The 18,551-nt window shown below is 58.6% G+C and overlaps 4 protein-coding genes across 4 annotated transcripts; 2 read left to right on the forward strand and 2 right to left on the reverse strand.

Annotated features, from left to right (window-relative positions):
* Nucleotides 1-27: 27 nt before the first annotated feature.
* VDAG_05394 (uncharacterized protein) lies at nucleotides 28-2,487 on the reverse strand (the record flags this gene model as incomplete). The annotated part of the gene is made up of 2 exons (XM_009652289.1): nucleotides 28-270; nucleotides 328-2,487. 2 exons carry the CDS (start codon nucleotides 2,485-2,487, stop codon nucleotides 28-30), a joined length of 2,403 nt encoding a protein of 800 aa, XP_009650584.1.
* Nucleotides 2,488-8,262: 5,775 nt separating this feature from the next.
* On the reverse strand, nucleotides 8,263-10,354 carry VDAG_05395 (artemis protein; the record flags this gene model as incomplete). Its single annotated transcript, XM_009652290.1, has 3 exons — nucleotides 8,263-9,381; nucleotides 9,433-10,241; nucleotides 10,309-10,354. The coding sequence occupies 3 exons, from the start codon at nucleotides 10,352-10,354 to the stop codon at nucleotides 8,263-8,265; spliced, it is 1,974 nt and encodes a 657-aa protein (XP_009650585.1).
* Nucleotides 10,355-12,346: 1,992 nt separating this feature from the next.
* Nucleotides 12,347-15,460, forward strand: VDAG_05396 (cellobiose dehydrogenase; the record flags this gene model as incomplete). Its single annotated transcript, XM_009652291.1, has 9 exons — nucleotides 12,347-12,552; nucleotides 12,608-12,759; nucleotides 12,812-12,985; nucleotides 13,045-13,731; nucleotides 13,793-14,410; nucleotides 14,465-14,613; nucleotides 14,667-14,758; nucleotides 14,875-15,389; nucleotides 15,446-15,460. The coding sequence occupies exons 1-9, from the start codon at nucleotides 12,498-12,500 to the stop codon at nucleotides 15,458-15,460; spliced, it is 2,457 nt and encodes an 818-aa protein (XP_009650586.1). The 5' UTR covers nucleotides 12,347-12,497.
* A 2,440-nt stretch (nucleotides 15,461-17,900) lies between these two features.
* Nucleotides 17,901-18,295, forward strand: VDAG_05397 (uncharacterized protein; the record flags this gene model as incomplete). The annotated part of the gene is made up of 1 exon (XM_009652292.1): nucleotides 17,901-18,295. The coding sequence occupies one exon, from the start codon at nucleotides 17,901-17,903 to the stop codon at nucleotides 18,189-18,191; it is 291 nt and encodes a 96-aa protein (XP_009650587.1). The 3' UTR covers nucleotides 18,192-18,295.
* Between the last annotated feature and the right edge of the window lie 256 nt (nucleotides 18,296-18,551).

The raw sequence follows: 18,551 nt of genomic DNA on the forward strand, positions 1-18,551 counted from the left end.
GAGACAAGCCCCATGCTACAACATGAATCAAGCCCTCGTTTCCGTAACAGTGACCGTGACCGAAGCAGTGACGGGCGCCTTTGTGGTCCCCGCCACGGCAACAGCCTGCGCCTCAGACCCGAGGGTCTTCGGCGCGGCGTCCCGCTCCCCCGACACAGCGGCCGCGACGGGCTCGTCGAGGACGGCAGACTCACCGTCGGTAGTGGCGTCGTCGTCGCCGCCAGCACTACCGTCCGTGAGCCTCCGTCCGAGCCCGCGCCGCCATCGCCCCTTCAACCAACGCCGTCAGGTGGGCCCCGCCGTGGCCGTCGGGCCCGCGCCGTGGACGGCCGTCTTGGGCCCGTTGACGGCCGTCTTGGGCCCGTTGACGGTCGTCTTGGGCGGCGGCGCCTTGGTTTTGGGCACCGAGGGCGCCGAGGACGCGGCCGGGGCCGAGGCGGGCACGGCACCGCTCGTGATGCCGTTGTTGAGCACGGGCGCCGACACGAGGCCCGTCCGCGGCGTGCGGTCGCCGCTGCCGCTGCGACCCGAGCCGCCGGGGATGTAAAAGTCATAGCGGCTCGGGAAGAGAATGATGTTGGCGAGGCGCAGGAGCTCGGCCTCGGCTTCGCTGTGGCTCGACGCCGAGCGCGTCGCGTCGTTTTCGTCGTCGTCTTGCTCGGCCGGCGCCGACGCTGGGGGGGGCTCGCCGCCGTCGACGTCCATTGCATCCGATGCGGGCACCGAGCGCGGCGGTGCGCCGGCGGGCTCAATGTCCCAGGGCGCGAGACCCATGGCGCGCAGACCCTCGACGCCGCCGTAGCGCTCGATGGTCGCGGCGTCGGGGCGTTGAATGTGCGAGGCCTCGCTGCCCAGGCCGCTGAGGGTGTCAAAGTCGGGACCCGGCTGACCCGTCTGGAAGGCCTTGCGCTGGCGCGCGAGGAAGAGGGCGTTGGTCTGGGTCAGGGGGCAGACGGGCATGTAGGTCAGCAGCGAGAGCTCGTTTGACTCTGTCTGCATGGAAGGGGGCACGCCGAGACGGGTGCCTCCGCTGATGATGGAGTACGCCTCGTCGCAGTGCCAGATGACATAGTCACCGGGTTGCAGGGCAGGCAGGGAGACGAGACTGCGGCGCATGTGAAGATGGGGGTGCCAGCGCTCGGTGATCCGTTGGGCGTGGCCGGGCACGGCGCCGTGAATGATGGTCGACGGTTCTGGGTCGAGGGCCCAGTTGTCGGCATCGAGGTAGGCGGCCCACTGATCGGCTTTGCCGCCATCGGGCTGCTCAGGAGGAGGACGGCGCGGTGAGAAGAAGGGCCGCAGCAGGAAGTAGGCGGCGACAAGCTTAGGCGAAGGCAGCACACGCACCATGCCCTGCTCAATGTCGGTCAAGGCGAGAACACCCTGGAACATGCGGAAGACACTGCAGGCACCGGCACCGTTGTAGAGATCAGTGGTGGCGCCGACGCGACCGGCTGGATCCCAGGGGTCGTAGGACTCCCAGTCACCGCGGAAGACGGCCTCGTAGGTACCGCCACGACCGTAGCCGTCAGGCTCCCAGCGCTCGAGGGAACCGCTGTCGACCTGGGCGATGACGGTCGACGATGCACTCGCGGAGAGCGAGTCGGCAGCCGAATTGCCGTTCTGCTGGCCAACAGCGCCGAGCTTGTCGTTGTGAATGCGCAGACGATCGGCGTAGCTGACGGGGCATCGCGTGATGTGCAGGTCGTCCGTCGACTCCCAGAAGCTCATGGCGAAGCGCTGGGCACGCAGCGTGTTGGGATGGGCTCTCGCTCGGACTTGGACGGGCGTCCAGAAGAGGTCGATACAGGTCGGATCGTGGAGAGCCGGCGGCTTGAACTCGCGGTTCGTGTCAAGATACTCGCGGGTCTCCTGCACCCACTCCTTGGCCTCGTCTTCGGGCACGACGCCGCGGATGACGGCGACGCCATAGCGCTTGAGGCGGTGGGCAAAGGCGTCGACACGCACAGGGTCGTTGATGTCGTTGAAATGAATGGTCGGGATGAGCTCGGCGCCGCGGCGCTGAATCTCGTCAATCTCACGGGCGAGAGCCACGAGCAGGCGACGCCAAGACGCCTCGACGGCGGCTTCGTGGCCCGTGATGAGCCGCCGCTTGACGCCGGCGAAGCGCGACGGCAGCGGAATGGGCTCGTTGCCGTAGAACGACACAACGGGCGGCTCCATGTTCCTAAAGGCGCGCCGATGTATGGCGGCGGCCGAGGTGGTGGGTGGTGATGTGGTGGGGGTTGCGTGGGCGTTTGTGTTGGTGGCGGTAGATGTCCTCGTCGATCTCGTCGTCGGCGCCGAGGAGGAGGACGAGGTTCTCGACGTCGTCCTCGTCGACGGCCGTGTGACGGCGACGGGCGAGGGAAAGGTTGGGGACAGCGATGTGGCCCTGGATGCGCCTGCAGACGCGGGTGCGGATGCGGTGGCAGACGCGGGTGCAGAAGACATTGGCGGGGTGGACGACGCCGTCTTCTTATTCATCTTGGACTTGCGGCTCGTCTTGCCGGTCCTCGTCCTCTTCCCCGGACTCGACTTGGCCACTTTGGTCGTGGCGCCATCTCCAGCTCCAGGTACTGCTCCAGGTACTGCCCCAGGCGCTGCTCCGTGTCCAGGGACTTGTCCAGGGACTTGTCCGGGGCCTTGTCCGGGGCCTTGCTCAGGGATTTTGGCCCTGGGTTGTGCCGCTTTCGCCCTCGCCCGGCGGAGGGTTTGGGTGCGATGCGGTTGGCCCAGCGGCCCATCGGGCCAAGATCATGGTGGCAGGCCTCTGGATTCGCCCTTTTTCCTGTCGGTCTGTGTGTCTGTCTTCAGTCTCTGTCTTTCTGTCTCGCTGATCTCCTCTTCTACTCCAAGTACTTCTGTACTAGCAGCAGCAACAGTCAGCCACGTGCCGCCTGTTTCATTAATCCTCCGCCAGCCTGTCCTGGCCTGTGGCTCTCGTGCTTCCGGGGGTCCAGGCTAGCCTGGGCCTAATCCTGGTTCTGTAGGGGAGATGGAGGGGGGGGGGGGGCGCGATGGGTGTGGAGGGAACCACAGCGTCTAGTCCTGGAAGGGAACGGAAAACGGGGAATGCGCGACGGGATGAACGGGCGATGGATGGTTGGAGGGTGCCAGATGAGTGGGTTGAGAAATCGGAGAGGTCGCCTGTCCAATAGGGGAGTGTCGCGCGAAAAGAAGAAGAGTAAGGTAGGTAAGGTAGGGTATAACAGAGAAGAGTCGATGGGATAGTCCGGGGATTCGTCTGATTCTCCGGCGATTTCTCCTATCGCTTTGTTTTTTTTTTCTGTTGAAACTCGCTATCGTGGACAAGCCAAGCTCAACAGGAGAAGAGTGTTGGAGTTGTTGATGGGAGGTCGTAATCGTAGAGTTGGTGAGTGAGCCCCAAAGATTCGGGCTTCATTCAGGCTGTAGGTGGTGATCGAAGACAACCCCGAATATCCGGATCGCCAGCGAAGCCGAGTGACCAACAACAGAAGAAATCTTTGCAACGAAAGGAGCGTTGACCGTCGTCAGTGTGGGGGCACCACAACTCTGCTGTCCTGTGCCGTCTTCCCTCTCTCTTTCTCTCTCTCTCTCTCTCTCTCTTTCTCTCTCCCTCTCTCCCTCGAGTGTCTAGCCGTATGCCGTATGCTGTGTGCTGCGTCTGTGGCCTGTGGCCTGTGACTTCACCCTCTGACCAACCCAGTCGAAGCGAGGGAAGCGGGGGTCGGTGCTGTGCGTGTACCAGTCTGGGGTTCTCGACAACCACAACCTCCTCCGTGTCGTACTTTGTCGTGATGCTGCTGCTTCTCGAGTCGACCCAAGACGAAGATCCAGGTTGTCGTCCAATATTCGTTCGCAGTCTGTCTGGTCGTGATCGAGTGTCGCAACGACCAAACCTTGAACAAGAACTTCCAGAAAGGGGGGGGGGGGGGGGGATGGGGGGCCAAAGCCTGGGGCACTCTGAAGCCTTTATCAAGTATATTTTTACCCGCCAGAGCAAAAAGAATCATGAAGCCGTTTCCACAATTTTTTTTCCCTCTCTCTTTTCTGTTCGATCTATCCATCCTTTCCCTGGCCGGCCCAGTTCTAGGGGCGTTCATCCTGGAACAGGCCAGAAAGAGATGCTATGGAGCAGAGACGCTCCAGCAAAAAGCGCACCGCTGAGCCGTCCAGGCCGCCTGGCCCGCTCGCCTACCGCTGCGCGAGTCGCTTGACACGCCGACCCAGGAACCCCCCCCCCCCCCATCAGCATCACACAGCAGCTGGGGTCCCGCAGGGATAGATTGAGTCCGGGAGAGGCGACCGTCGGGGGAAGAGGGGCCAGGGGGCCGACCCTCATGCTGCTCCCTCAGCACTCTTGCGCCCACCACCACACCCCAGAGACTCGGGCGACAAACCCGCTGCTGCAAGCGCTTCCCGGCGGCCCGGAAACCCGTGGCCGGATAAAGTGCGGCGACCCCAATCCTCACACAGACGGCTCTCTGAGTGGACGAGACGCCATGGATGGGGGCCAAGAGTTGGGGGGGAACATGGCAGAAAGGGGTTTAGATCTCCCTCTGGCTTGTGCTGCCGGCCGCCTGCTCCGGCCAATGAGTTTGATCTGGACAGCTGACCTTTTGCCTTGCCCTGCTTGCCTCTCAAGCCTCTGTCTTTCTTCGTCTTGTGGAGGGCCGAGTCCCAGTGGAGGCAGGTCACTCACCCAAGTCGAGAGACGCCTACAGGTACCTTTAATCTAACCAGCCCGGTATGGGTGGCGGAAGTATCGCTTCTCCAGGCCTCAGGGCCGCCAGCTCCGTCTTGTCTGTTTCGGCTTTAGGTGAAGCCCCGCGCCCAGATGCCCTTCTCTGGGTGCGAGCTGTGGTTTCCCATCCTTCTTCTTGGTCTCGGTTTTGTCGCAACACAAGAAAGACGCCAAAGCCTGGGGCAGAAATGATCAGCGTTGCATCTGAGTTTATCGCCATTCCCGTGCGAATCTCATGCTGATGCCGATGATCACGCTCTAAGCAATGTCCATGGCGAATTTCGATGTCGCTGAAGATGCTCGATGCCCATCCTTCACATCCGAGCCGCACCCAGGCGCCAGACACACGTCCGAGTCTCAAGCGAAACTTGAAGCAGCACCAACAGAGACACCCTTTCGGTTCAGCATACTGACAGCATGCTGCTCAACCCTTGCCCATCGGCTCGCGGCCCTGGCGGCGAACTGCTGACTCTCGCCTCCTCTCTCACTCCCAATCTTGTCCTCTCTTGTCCTCGCTTCCCCGAAGTACTAACCCCCTCCCCCAACCCACATTGTACGTCCCAACATGGTAAAGGCGACAGCCGTCAGATGAGCAGATGCTCATTCGAGCCCCCGTCTCGCCATTCCCGATTTCCCCCATCCTCGACCCCCGAGGTCCCATTCCGTGGTCTAGCCTGTACCCTCCCTAGCCCGCTGTACATGTACCCTGGAATCGACGGACCGCACAGCAACTCACTCAGCGTGAACACGGACGTGACTTGGTGATGGCATCACCGTCTGGGGACAAGCCCTTCCCTCCGTCGACGCCGCTTTCGCTCAAGCTCCAAATCGAACGTCCCAAGCCTCAAGCCCCCTGAAGCCTCGCGTCATGCCAATTGTCCTCCTGACGCTCTTCTCGCTTTCTCCTTTGAGATGCCTCATCTTACTGCCCAGCTTCCGAGACGCGACCGTGACTCTCGAGCTCGGCTTCTCCTCCCCGGCATCTGTCCATCTGCACCCTCCCCAAAGCAGTCAAGCTTTGAGCACGTCATGTCGTGTCCTCCCTCCCACAGCCTACCTCGGGCGTGGTGATGGCCGCCTCCCTACCTATTGCCCGCTGTCAAGCCCAGGCATCATACCACAAACCCCCACCCCCCCAACTGGCTGTCGGACCCCCCCTTCTGGTCGACCCGACATCAAGGGAAATCCTCCGAAAGTGGGCTCCAGCAGAGCGAACCTAGGCACATAGATTGCAACGTCGCTCCAGATGCAAGACGCAAGACGCCAGCTCTCGCTCCCCTCCTTTCCATCCCCCCCCCGGCTCTCTCACTGGCACCCCTGCCCTGTCGAATCACAGCCAGCGCTGCCGCATTCACCCATAGCACCACCCGCACGGATTTCCTCGTAGCCTCAAGCAAGAAAGACCACTCGGCCCTCGCAACGTCGCTCTTTCGTCTCGTCGTCTGCGGGGGGACAGGCCCGGCCTCTGGCGACCGAGCCGCCCAATTAGGCCATCACGGCGCCGCCCTTCATCACGAACCAGCGCCGTCTTCCTGGCTGGTGACGGGACTGAGAAAAAAAAAGGGTAAAACAGGGCGAGGCCGAGGGTCGTCGTCAACAAAGCCACTCGCAGCCGAGCACAGCTGATGAGGTTTCCCATCTCGATCTCGGACTGCTTTCCCCACACCCTGGGGCCAGCGGACTGGTCTGTCGAACTGCTGATCACGTCCTCGGCGGTCGATGGCTCGGTTCTGCCCACTCACATGCCGGTCCTGTGCCTTCACGGCAAATCCATCTGGCACGGCAGATCTGGGGGGGGGGGGGGGGGGGGACCTGGGTGACCTGTGAAACCAAACATTTGACGTCGATTTTCTCGTATAGCAAACATGAATGTTCTAGCAGAAACTGCAGATCGCACCTGTGGTTGCAAGTCATGCCATGCCATCCACAAGGCCGTTTGCCTGCTCCATAACCAGCAGGCTTCCAAGATGGACGAAGCACGCCCCCGGGACCTCGCTTGACCTTCCTGACCTGTCGATCTGGCCCCCAGAGTCCGAAAAACAACAGTCAAGCCACTCGTGCCGGAGACCGTCCAGCCATCCATGCCTCACCATCTGACCTTGTCCAGGACCTAACCGCACGATGACTACCTGCCGAGCATTACTTGCGAGTCGGGCATCTGCCCAAGTCTTACCCACTCAGGGCCTGTCAGCATGTCCCGCTACATAAAGCCCATGGCCCGGGACCTCTGTTGACAGATGTCATCCGTGCCACGGGTTGATTACACGTCAGAAGGGCTACCATATCGAGGAGCGGCGCCCTCCGCAAAAGGCACTGACATTGTGGTGTTCCTCGGTCCTGCCCCACAGGCTTTTGAGGGGTGATATCTCGAAATCTGCAGGGTTCTGGCGAGAGCTCCCCGCCCACGCGGAACGACAAAAGAGTGTCCTCCATCCAACAACACACCTGGTAATACCGTGGTAGACCCTGAGACCATGGGCGAGATGAACAATCTCAGATGCCTCGAGATCCCATCTCGGATGGTCTCGCAGCGGCGTCGCAATGCTACAGCCACAACCCAGAAGCGTTCAAGCAATGTCCGTCTTCGTACGGTCCGCATCTGCTTCCGAGATGGGACGCGAACATCTCCGCCTGTCAACCCCATTCTTCCTTCTCTGCTTCCCAAGGCCTGACACCTGAGAGGTCCGACTTGGCCAGTACTCTCTCCCCCTCCTTCCCATCCCTGAGCTCGTGGCACACGTGCCATCGGTTCGTCGATACCAGATAAGCAACCGCCTCGCAAGAAAGGCATCACCGTCAAGCCCACATGACAGTGACGAGAATGTTAAAAGTCGGTGAACCAAATTGCGCACACATTTTCAGAGAAGGGGCGTCCCTCACGAGCCTCCCTCCCCCAGTCCGGACCCCTCTCCGCACTGCCTAATCCATCGCCCCAAGCCTTCACTTCCGTGCCACGTCCCAAGACCGCTCTGTCGTTATCGCGCCACAGGCAAGGAAGGGCTGGTCGTCCCTGATAAAGACTGGCGAGACGCCCTCCTCCGCGCCCAGAACATCGTGAGTGGGCTTAGCTGATGTCACGAAAGAGGGCGCGTGCGGCCCAGTCTCGTCCTGCACGTGCAGCCTATAGGTCGTGCCATGGGCTTGCGTTGCTCGCTTTCGGCGGCGCGGGGTAGTCCAAGGAGGCTGCCTCACGTGCGTGACGTGCCAACCAAGCCCATGGTTATCGGCACCTAAGAACATCGGGGCGGCTTCTGGTTCCCCTGTTGGCAGGCAAGACCGAGATGGTTGTGACATTGTGCTCGACGAGTCACAGCGCTCGTGGCCCGCTGTCTTCTTTAGAAGCGGGGAGAAGTGACTTTCTGTTGGGCTCCTCGTCACCAGCCACTCGTCTCACACCATGGACACTCTACACCTTGAGGGACCAAAGGTCACAGGACGTAGACAACGGCGCAGCGGGGCCGGTCCCCCGCCTTGAATCGGCCTGCGCCCAGACTCTTGGTGGCGGACCACAGCTCACGGAGTGCCCTCATGTCTCACGGCTTTGAGATGCCAACTCTTGGGGAGCGCTGCACCGTCCGTGTTCGTTTGTTTCGGTCGCCCTTTTCGTCTGAAAATGTAGTCGGATCCTGAGAGGCGTAGGTGTGATGATCTGTCGTAGAAAGCAGCCCGATTGCTGTCCATTCGCCACCGCCGAGATTCCGGAGCATGGCCTCGTACGCGTCGGCCCGCACAAGCGACGCACCTTCCACAAGCTGACTGATGATGGATGCGTGAGACGCCACTGTGTCCTGGCTGTCATCGGCGTCTCCGGCGAAGGCCGCAAAGTTACGTTTGTCGCGACAGCTGCCTTCAATGACTTCGCTCCCTTCTTCGGTCAACTGCCCGTCTGTCCAGATTGCGGATTTGCAGACTTCTTCCACGATTTCAGTGATGTGCTGGGGCGAATGAGATGGTTGTGGCGATGTGTTCATCATCGCCGGTTGAGCGTGTCTGATGGCTGACTGACCCGAAACGGGAGAGTTCCCTCCAACCTCAAACTCCGCTCGATACATCCGCTGGTGATCCTTGGCCCATGCCTCCATGATAGCATCATGTGCAAATAAAGTGCCAGAACAACAATCACCAAAGAGCACTTTGATGGTGACATTATTCATGTTCCAGGTCATTGGATCGACGGTGCAGGGCCAAACATCTTTGGGCTTGAATATCGTTACCAGATGACGCAGTTCTGGCAAAGACGAGTGCCGGGAGTAGGGAAACCGAATCGTTTTGGGCAGTCCGTCTTCTGCACCATCCAACATGAGATCTGCTTCATCCGGGCGATGCGCGAGCTTCTCTCCGATCAAGGCCATCACCTCCACGACATCTGCTTCTTTCTTGTCCCCGAAGCAGCTCATGTCAAGGTCCAAGGGAACGTTGCGTCCGCTGAGTGGCTTTTTCAACAGTAAATCTCGAACTGCTGTCTTGGTTGATTCGGAAACAATCTGATTCTCGCCCAGGATTTGGAGCAGACGATTCAGATCCGCAGACGACACCAGGTCGAGCTCAACTTCGCGCTCGAGGTCGTCCGCTCCACCTCCGATGCCGTGTTCGAGACGGTCAATGCCGCCAGTCGTATGGGCAATGATGGGCTGAATCCATACGACTGGCCCCTTTTCGATAGTTGAACAATAATTTCCCTTTTCGCAGCTGTGCAAACGTACGTTCTCATCAGTCGTGAGACATCCAGGTCGGTAGGTGTTGCCACACATGTAGCCGGTCAGAGCTGGCGACTCGCGGCACAGATGAATAGACTGGCCAAAGCGATCGTTCTCTGGCTTCGCCTGCAGGGAGCTGAAGATTCTCATCTTGTAGTCGTCGACGTGCACGCGTGATTTCAGCGCCTTGGATAGCGCGATCCATACATCCTCATAACCATACGTCCAGGCCTGAAGATGGAAGATGGTATCAGGTGGATACCGAGAGACTTTCCCTAGAAGCTCCGCTATGCCCTCAGCCTTGGTTTGGAAGGGGACGTCGTCGATGAAAGAAGTGTCCAGGTAGATCTTGTCAAGCGTCTTGATGCCGTGGGTGTACTCGATCAAGGCAGGATTTCGAGCGACCGAGTTTACGTGCCATGGCTCACTCCGAATGTCGCCGGTGTAAAGAATCGCCCTCCCATCGCCCTCTATCAAAAACATGACGGCTCCAGGACAGTGGTTTGCGTCGATGAGCGTTACCTGAATGCAATGACCCGGAGCAAGTTCAATTTCTGTGGGTGTGTCCAGGGGAATGGGCTTCAACAGGCCTTTCAACCCCTTAAAGGTCTGTACGCGAGCCTCCAAGATACCCTTGGCAAAGTTGATGCGGCAGGGATAACGCTCCAGGCGGAGTAGAATCTCTCTCGTGGCAGCCGAGCAATAGACGAAGGGAGAGCGCAGACTCTCGAGCCCCGCCAGGTGATCGCTGTGAACATGACTTAAAAAGCATGCGAGCGGCGGAGGCTGGTCGACAGAGCGACGGAAGAAATCAACTGGCGGTAGTCAGCGTTAATCCACGCAGTTGATAGAGGTGGCAAGAAATTGGTGATTTGGACGAACCTCGAATGTCTGGGAACTCTCTGACGATTCCGTCAAAAGTCGACATGCTCAGTAGGGAGCCTCACAGACCCAAGGTGCTCCCAAGCGCCATCCGTGGTATTCGTAGGCTACATAGACTTGGAAAGGGGAAGGACGCGCGTAGATGAAGAGGTGGTTGAAGTTGTGTAGTTGGACAGCGAGTCAATGTGGCCACTCTCGGACAAACCAGGGTGTCCCGAGCATCAAGCAGAAGCCTGGAAGTCGAGACAGATCACCTGTACTGTAATCTTAGCAGGTAGTAATGCAGAAGTTGCGCTCGTATGCATTGTGTTTGAGGGTTGTCCGAAGATGATGTGGACGTCGATTGAAGTTGATGGGATGAGGTTGTGACAAAAACACGATGCGTACTGTGCGTTTACAGTGTGCGCGCTGCTGCCTACAGGTGTCATACAGTGCTCTAGATGAAAGTGGGTGGCGAATATCGAGCACTCCACATAGGCTCATAATGATGAATTTTTGTCGCAAGAGACGCTGGTGTTTCCTGCGGCATTCAAATCTCTTGATGAAATTTCTAACCACGATAGAGGGTGGAACGATCCCATCATGTATTGCTGTTCTCTTCCCACGCTGTGGCTGATGAAAGAGGAAAACACAGTGCGCCGGCTAAATGCCGGTGGTGTTGGCTGTCAGCTTTCACAGCAGGCCAGAACGCACCTCGCAACACCACAATACAAATCGTGATCTCTCCATATCATACGTTTTCGAAAAGTCATCTGGATATCGGGAATTTTCTGTTCGAACTTTATCACGAGACTTTCAACATGTCTTCTCTGTCTTTCTGCTGCAACATGGCATAGAGACATCGATGCGAACCACCAGTATGGAACGTGGCGTACCATTGAACCAAACATGTCAGGTCAGCGGATCGCCCTGACTGCCAGAGAGTATCTGCCGACTCGTCATCTGAGCGCAGGATTCCTTTGGTCCTCCATACATATGATATATTGCCTCCGCCTCTGTCCATGCGACCACACGCCATCACTCCAGCTTACGCGGTTCGCGGCGCCTGCAAGTCAGCAAACCAGCACAATCCTGAAGAGGCGGACCGGGCGGGATACGATGACCGTTTGCTTAGCTCAGTTCCCACTTCTGCTGATTCATAGTGAGCAAGAATCTCTTAGAGTTCATCTGACTTATATTAGCCTGCAGCTCACCCGACCGCTTGGACATTTCGTGCTACTCAGCCTGTTGTGGTTCACCAATCCCCCGCATTCTGTCAAGAGACAGATGCCGCCTGAAGCCCGGGGTCTTGTCCACTCTGCTCTCAAAAGGTCTCAGCTGACATTCTAGACACACCACATTGGCCGACTAGAAACTGGGCATGCCCCAAGTTGGGAAACCCGGATCAAGCGACCGTCACCCAAGGGAATTCCCACACGGCGGCACCAACCTAAGCTTCCGCTTCATGTGGGGTGTCGCAAGGACCGCATCGCACATTCCGTGCTCCCACATCCGGCAACTGCTGGGGCGGGTGGTGGATAGCTGATGACACAGCTCGACTCAAAAAGTGATCTGCGTCGGCCAAGGCTGCGCAAGATTGCAGTGCAACTCCACGAGGTAGGCTCGACGTCGATTTCACTGCTCGCCGGGATCGTCAAGACCCTTGGGTCCCCCACAAACTTCGTCTCTCAGATGCTCAAAAGGAGCACTCTCTTTCAACGCGTACCTACATCACTGTAACACCGTTGTTCGTTCCAAATGCCGCCATGCCGCAATGCCTCCCCCCCTCTCAACCAGCCAACTGACCTTTCGCAATTAATCGACGCACTGTTGTCTACCGTGCCGCTCCTTGTCCCACCCAGGCAATATGGACCTGTCAGATTGGAACCGGAGCCGATCCCCGCTATGCCCCTTTCGGCACGGAAGAGAACATCATGGGCCCTGCCAATGCCTCCAAGGCCAGGAGGCGAACGTGGTTCGCGTGTATGCCATTGACTACCATGTCCCATGGTTTATTGCTCTTCCTTGGCCAGATCGACCAATCGACCAAGGAAGCAGCCAGAGAGCCAAGATGGCCGCCGCGCAGAGTTCCCGAGGATGAAACTCGTCGTAGTCGCCTTAAAACCATCGAGACATCCTGTTCCAGGCCGTCGGTGCTCTCTTGCTCATCGGTTGCAACGCTTTTTCTCGCCGCCTTCTTCGACACCAAGATGAGGTTCTTCAGCCGTGTTGGTGCCGGTGCGGCCCTCCTGGCCGCCGTCCCCTGTAGGTCCCGAACACGGACTCCTGCCAGCCACGGCCGCAACTAACACGCTCACAGTCCTCGAGGGAGTCGCAGGCCAGACCGACTGGACGAGTCCGGATACCGGCATCGTCTACCAGTCGTACACGGGCTCTACGGGCATGACGTACGGTATCGCTCTGCCTACCGACTCACTGACTGTGGACGCCACCGAGTACCTTGGCTACATTGTAAGTGTATCGACTTGGCATCGCCGGCTTGGTATTTCTGACGCGCGCAAAGAACTGCCCGACGCCCGCTGGCGAGGATCAGGGATGGTGCGGTCTCTCGCTCATGCCCAGCATGACCAACAGTCTGCTGTTCATGGCCCACCCGTACGAGGGCGAGGTCCTGACTTCGTTCCACTTTGCCACTTCGCGCGAGTCGGTCGAGAACTACAAGGGACAAGCCACAATCGTGAGTTCGATGCCCGGATCCTAGACGCCAAGTGCATCACGTATTGACCAGCCTCCCAGACGCAAATCACATCACGCGTCACCGCGACAGGCTTCAGCCTCGAATACCGCTGCCAGAACTGCTTCAACTGGGAGCAGGACGGCTTCGTCGGCGGTCATGCCACGACCCAGGGCTTCATCGTCACCTCGTGGGCCCTCTCCAACAAGGCGCCCGGCAACGCCGTCTGCCCTTCGGCCCTCGTCATTGAGCAGCACGCGAGCCAGGGCATCAACGGCGGCGCCATCACGCCCGGCTTCACCAACGCCAACTATGCCACCTGGGCCCAGCTCGCCAACAAGGTCGTCACTGGAAACTGTGGCGGCGGCACACCCACCTCCACCGGCGGCGCTGGCCCGACCACAACGTCGGTGCCCGAGACGCCCGTCACGGGTGTTCCCGTCCCCAACACGGCCTACGACTACATCATCGTAGGCTCTGGCGCTGGTGGTATCCCTCTCGCTGACAAGCTCAGCGAGGCCGGCCACAAGGTGCTGCTGATTGAGAAGGGCCCTCCCTCTTCGGGTCGCTGGGGTGGCAAGCGTGGCCCGACCTGGCTCGCGGACACGAATCTGACCCGATTCGATGTACCGGGTCTCTGCAACGAGATCTGGCACGACTCGGCCGGCATTGCTTGCCGTGATACTGACCAGATGGCCGGCTGCGTCCTCGGCGGTGGCACTGCCATCAACGCCGCCTTGTGGTGGAAGGTCAGTACTTGCTGATGCTCAAAAAAACGCGAGAGAGTGTGTCACTAACGGATACACATAGCCCTATGCTGCTGACTGGGACTACAACTTCCCCGCCGGATGGAAGGCCAGCGATGTTGCCGCCGCCCAGCAGCGCGTCTTCAACCGCATCCCCGGAACCACGAGGCCATCGCGGGACGGCGTCATCTCCCTCCGTGCCGGCATGGACGTGCTCCGCAATGGTCTCGCCGCTGCTGGCTGGAGGGATACGGACTTCAACGCCAACCCGAATGCGAAGAATCGCACCTTTGGATACACGCCCTACATGTACTCGAACGGCGAGCGCGGCGGTCCCATGGCCACGTACCTCGTTACCGCCAATGCACGCTCAAACTTCAAGCTCATCATGAACACCCAGGTAAGGCGCGTCATCCGCTCGGGCGGTCACGTTACGGGCGTCGAAGTCGAGCCGTACCTGGATGGCGGCTTCCAGGGCGTCATTCCCCTGACGCCCGTGACCGGTCGTGTCATCCTGTCCGCGGGCACATTTGGCAGCGCCAAGATTCTGCTGCGCAGTGGCATTGGCCCGACTGACCAGCTCGATGTTGTCTCCAACTCGACGCGTGATGGATCGACCATGATCTCTCGCAACCAGTGGATCAACCTGCCTGTCGGCTACAACCTCGAGGACCACACCAACGTGAGTATCGACTTTCGAAGCACTGCGACGTTTTGGCACTGACAAGCAAACCAGACCAACGTTGTGCTCGAGCACCCCTCTGTCCAGTTCTACGACTTCTACACCGCCTATGACGGCACGGCCCCGTACCAGGCCGATATTCAGAAGTACCTGACCCAGCGCAGTGGCATTCTCGCCCAGTCCGCCCCCAACATCGGACCTCTGTGAGTGATGCCTGTCATTCTTCTCTCTACCATCCCACGCTGACACGAAGCAGCTTCTTTGAGGAGATTCGTGGCGCCGACAACGTCGTCCGTCAGCTCCAGTGGACCGCCCGCATGGAAGCCAGCGAGGGCGAGGTAGACGGCAGTAAGTCCAGCCATCGCATCTGCATTTACCGCCGACTAACCAACTAGGTGCCCTGACCATCTCCCAATACCTCGGCCGCGGCGCCAAGTCTCGCGGCCGCATGACCATCACCCCAGCCCTCAACACGGTCGTCTCGACGATCCCGTACCTCATCGACACGAACGACAAGGAGGCCGTGATCAAAGGTATCGAGAACCTGCAGCGCGCGCTCGCCAACGTGCCGAACCTCAAGTGGCTCCACCCGGCCCCGGGCACGACGGCGCGCCAGTACGTCACTAACATGGTCGTGTCGCCAAGCAACCGGCGCGCGAACCACTGGATCGGCACCAACAAGCTCGGCAACCAGGACGGCCGTATCAACAACGGCGACTCAGTCGTCGACACGAACACGCGTGTCTACGGCACCGACAACCTCTTCGTCGTCGACGCCTCCATCTTCCCCGGCATGGTGACGGCCAACCCGTCCGCCTACTTTGTCGTTGCCGCCGAGCACGCCGCTGCCAAGATTCTCGCGCTCCCCGCCGGCAAGGCCCAGCCCATCTACCAGCAGTGCGGCGGCCTAGAGTGGAGGGGCAGCTTCCAGTGCGCTGCCGGCCTCAAGTGCGTGGACCTGAACCCGTACTACAGCCAGGTAAGTTTTTCCGACAATAGATGCTCGACACACTGTATATTAACGTCAACTTGCAGTGCCTCAACAGCTGAAGCGGGTCATATTGGTTTACAGAGAAGAAAGGGGGAGAGAGGGTGTAGGCCCGGGGCCGAGTTCGATTCACTGTCCATATTGACTTGCCTGGCCGTTCATATCAAGGTTTGGCACCATGCATCATGCCGTACATATCATTTCAACCTTTTCTTTTTGCGTGCGTCTCCCGTCAAGTGCTTCTGCTCTGTCATGGTGAGTGATGTGAACTGCGGAACGAGGCCTTCGCTATTGATGTTCTTGTTTTGCATATCGAACAATGGCTACAATTGCTGCCTTGAGTGATCGTGCCAGCCACGTGTTGTTCGACGTGAGACCCTAGAAATTCACTCCTCGTGGTATTGTCAGTGGGACCATCCCAGAAGTTAATATGGGTACATCTTTGCTCATGGATGGGATGATCGCTTGAGAGTAGGACGACTACCAGTCACTTGTTTCATCCACATCTCATCACGCTCACCTTTACACGAAGAAGCCTAGCCTAGAGCCCGAAAGAAAGTTCGAGACAGTGGCAAGGTTTCTTCAAAGGTTGAAATACTTTGTCGAGGTGCAATAGCTTGACAACAACGATCACTCCGAAACCGCATCCAGGTGCAAGTATAACAGTCCTGATAGGAATGTAGATGCTTGGAAATTTCGTGTCCCTAGCTATATCATGGTCTTCGTGTCGTAAAGATGCTACTCGAGACAATAGGCTGCGGCAAGTCCGATGCGAAAGTCACGGCCGCCTGAGTTGATGGACTTCTCACCAATGCAAAAAAGTCGTAAGTCTGCTGCTACTGCGTTGGGTGTAGCATGAGGATGTGTGCGCTACGTTATGTCCTGCTCCCCTGTACACTTGTTGAGGTCAGGTATGACGCTGCACCACCAGCATGCCTTATTACTTGACTGCTCGGTTTATGATGGCCTTGAGAGAGTCTCTCGATATAAGAAGCTTCCGAGTGACTGCCTCGGCTTGCTGCTGTGGGAAAAAAAAGCCAGCAAGATGATTTCGAAAAGATCTCGTCGAGGGCATTTCGCATCTCGTTGGGAATAGCTTCAATTGGCCACGATGCCTGCCCCTCGCCAAGCTCAAGGATACCTGCATGCCGCTGGGGGCTTGTGGGGTAACAAAGTAAGGTTAACGGGCGACGAGTGCGTGGCATTGGGGTCGCTCGTGCTACCGCTGGGCCCTGACAGCTCAGCGGGCTAGATCAAGGGTCCCTTTAGCGTCCCGCAGTGTCCCGCAGTGGGGGCAGCGGGTGCGAGAAACGGTTCGGTCAACGCAGAGGCGCAAGGAGTGATGCCCTTCACTGCTGAAAGGGTAGGATATTTGAGTGACGGAGCTGCTGCAATTTGTAGGCGCCAGCATCGCATCTGAGGGTGGTGCTCACGGATGAACGATGGTTAGCGGGATGGCAGGCATGGTCGGTGGCATTCGGAAGAGGGGAGAGACAAATAGCGATCTTGAGTAGTTGACGTGTCATGGTGTGATGGGGAAAAGTGGATGAAAGGCTGCTGACCATGATAGATAGCGGCCAGAGGGGCAGAACAACAGTGATCAGAGAGAAACAGAGAGGCAAGAAGTGCGTATCGTGAAAAGACGAGACAAAAGGGAGGAAACGATTAGGCGTCGAGAAGACATCACGACAGATTTCTCAGCGCAAGAGGAGACGACGGAGGAGAAGAATCGTAAACAACAAATGGGGAATGACGAAAACATGGGAACGAGGCGCCCAAGGGGAAGGGGTGGGGAGATGAGGGAAAGAATGACACAGAGAGACAGAGAGGAAGAGGAAGAAAGAGCATCCACCAAAGCCAGAAAGGGCCTGGAACACGGAGCGCGGGACACGGGCAGGAACCATCCAGTCCCCAGTTCCATCCTGGTGGCTTTCTGCGCGCTCGTGTCATTTGGGTCATTTGAGTCGAGTCTGGCGGGCTACGCTTGCCTCTTCCCAGGTGGTCCTTGACCTCTGGGGTGCCAACTGAGGTCGCAAGAGCAACTGGTGCAACATTCAGTCAGGCAGGCGCAGCTGGTCCGCCCCTCCCACGTATTCTGCGACGGCCTCCCCCCTCGGTGGGCCCCCCTTCCCATCATAACAGGACCATCTTCCCACCTTCACCGCTCACCATTCCTACCACTTCACCCACTGAGAAGCTTATTTCTGTCGTCGCAAACTACACGTGGCTTCGAAAATCCAATCGTAAGTACACCGACTCTCGCCAAACCTATACGCGAAGCTCCATCGCAACCCGAGCGACCATGTCGAGGCGCCATGCGCGATGCGCGCGCGGGTGTTGTCGCATCTAATCTCGCGCCCAACGCGCGCTGCCCTCTTGCCCTCCTCTCTTTTCTCCCAACATGTCGCATTATACTTCGCATCACGATCGCATTCTCTGACCTCTTCAGCAGGAGATCTCTCGACTTTTTTATCTCGAACACTATCCCTCCAATCTGCAAAAATGGCTCGTGAAGGCACCCGCTCGCAAACCGGCCACTCCAAGCCGCGCATCTTCGAGACAGTAGACACTGCGCCCGTCACCCAGCGCAAGAAGACCACCACCAAACCCGCTGTCAAGAAGGCCCCCGTTGCGCCGGCTGTCAAGGGCGCCAAGCCCACCGGTGTCACAAAGAAGAAGACAGCCCCTAAGAAGGACGGCCCTGTTGCCAAGGTACGTCCGTTTGTTTTGGTGATTTTGGTCCCGTGCCCTTCGAACAACCAGAAAGGCACTTGGATGGAAAGCAGCGCGTGATGCCTCAGTCGCAGATTTGGATACCTGCTGGTCATTTCTCGTGGCTATGCGGGTTCTCCTCTATGGCCTCAATTCCCGGGCGCGTCATACGTGTATCTTCATATTGCACTCTGCGACCATCCTGCGGCACCCCGTTCCTCCCAGTCCTGCCGCGACCCCTGCCTCTCCCCGCAGTTGCTTTTCTTGAAGTGACAGCACGGCGAATGCACCAAGCTATCACCCTGACTGACCTCTTTTCTTAGGCCAAGACTGGTGTGAACAAGGCCGAGAAGAAGGTCGAAGAGGTGGTTAAGCCAAAGAAGGTGCGAAACCGCTATCCGTACCCATTCCGCTGGACCGATATGCCTCGTCATGTGGTCT

This window comes from Verticillium dahliae, genomic scaffold (assembly GCF_000150675.1).
Source record: "Verticillium dahliae VdLs.17 supercont1.10 genomic scaffold, whole genome shotgun sequence".
Taxonomy (NCBI): domain Eukaryota; kingdom Fungi; phylum Ascomycota; class Sordariomycetes; order Glomerellales; family Plectosphaerellaceae; genus Verticillium; species Verticillium dahliae.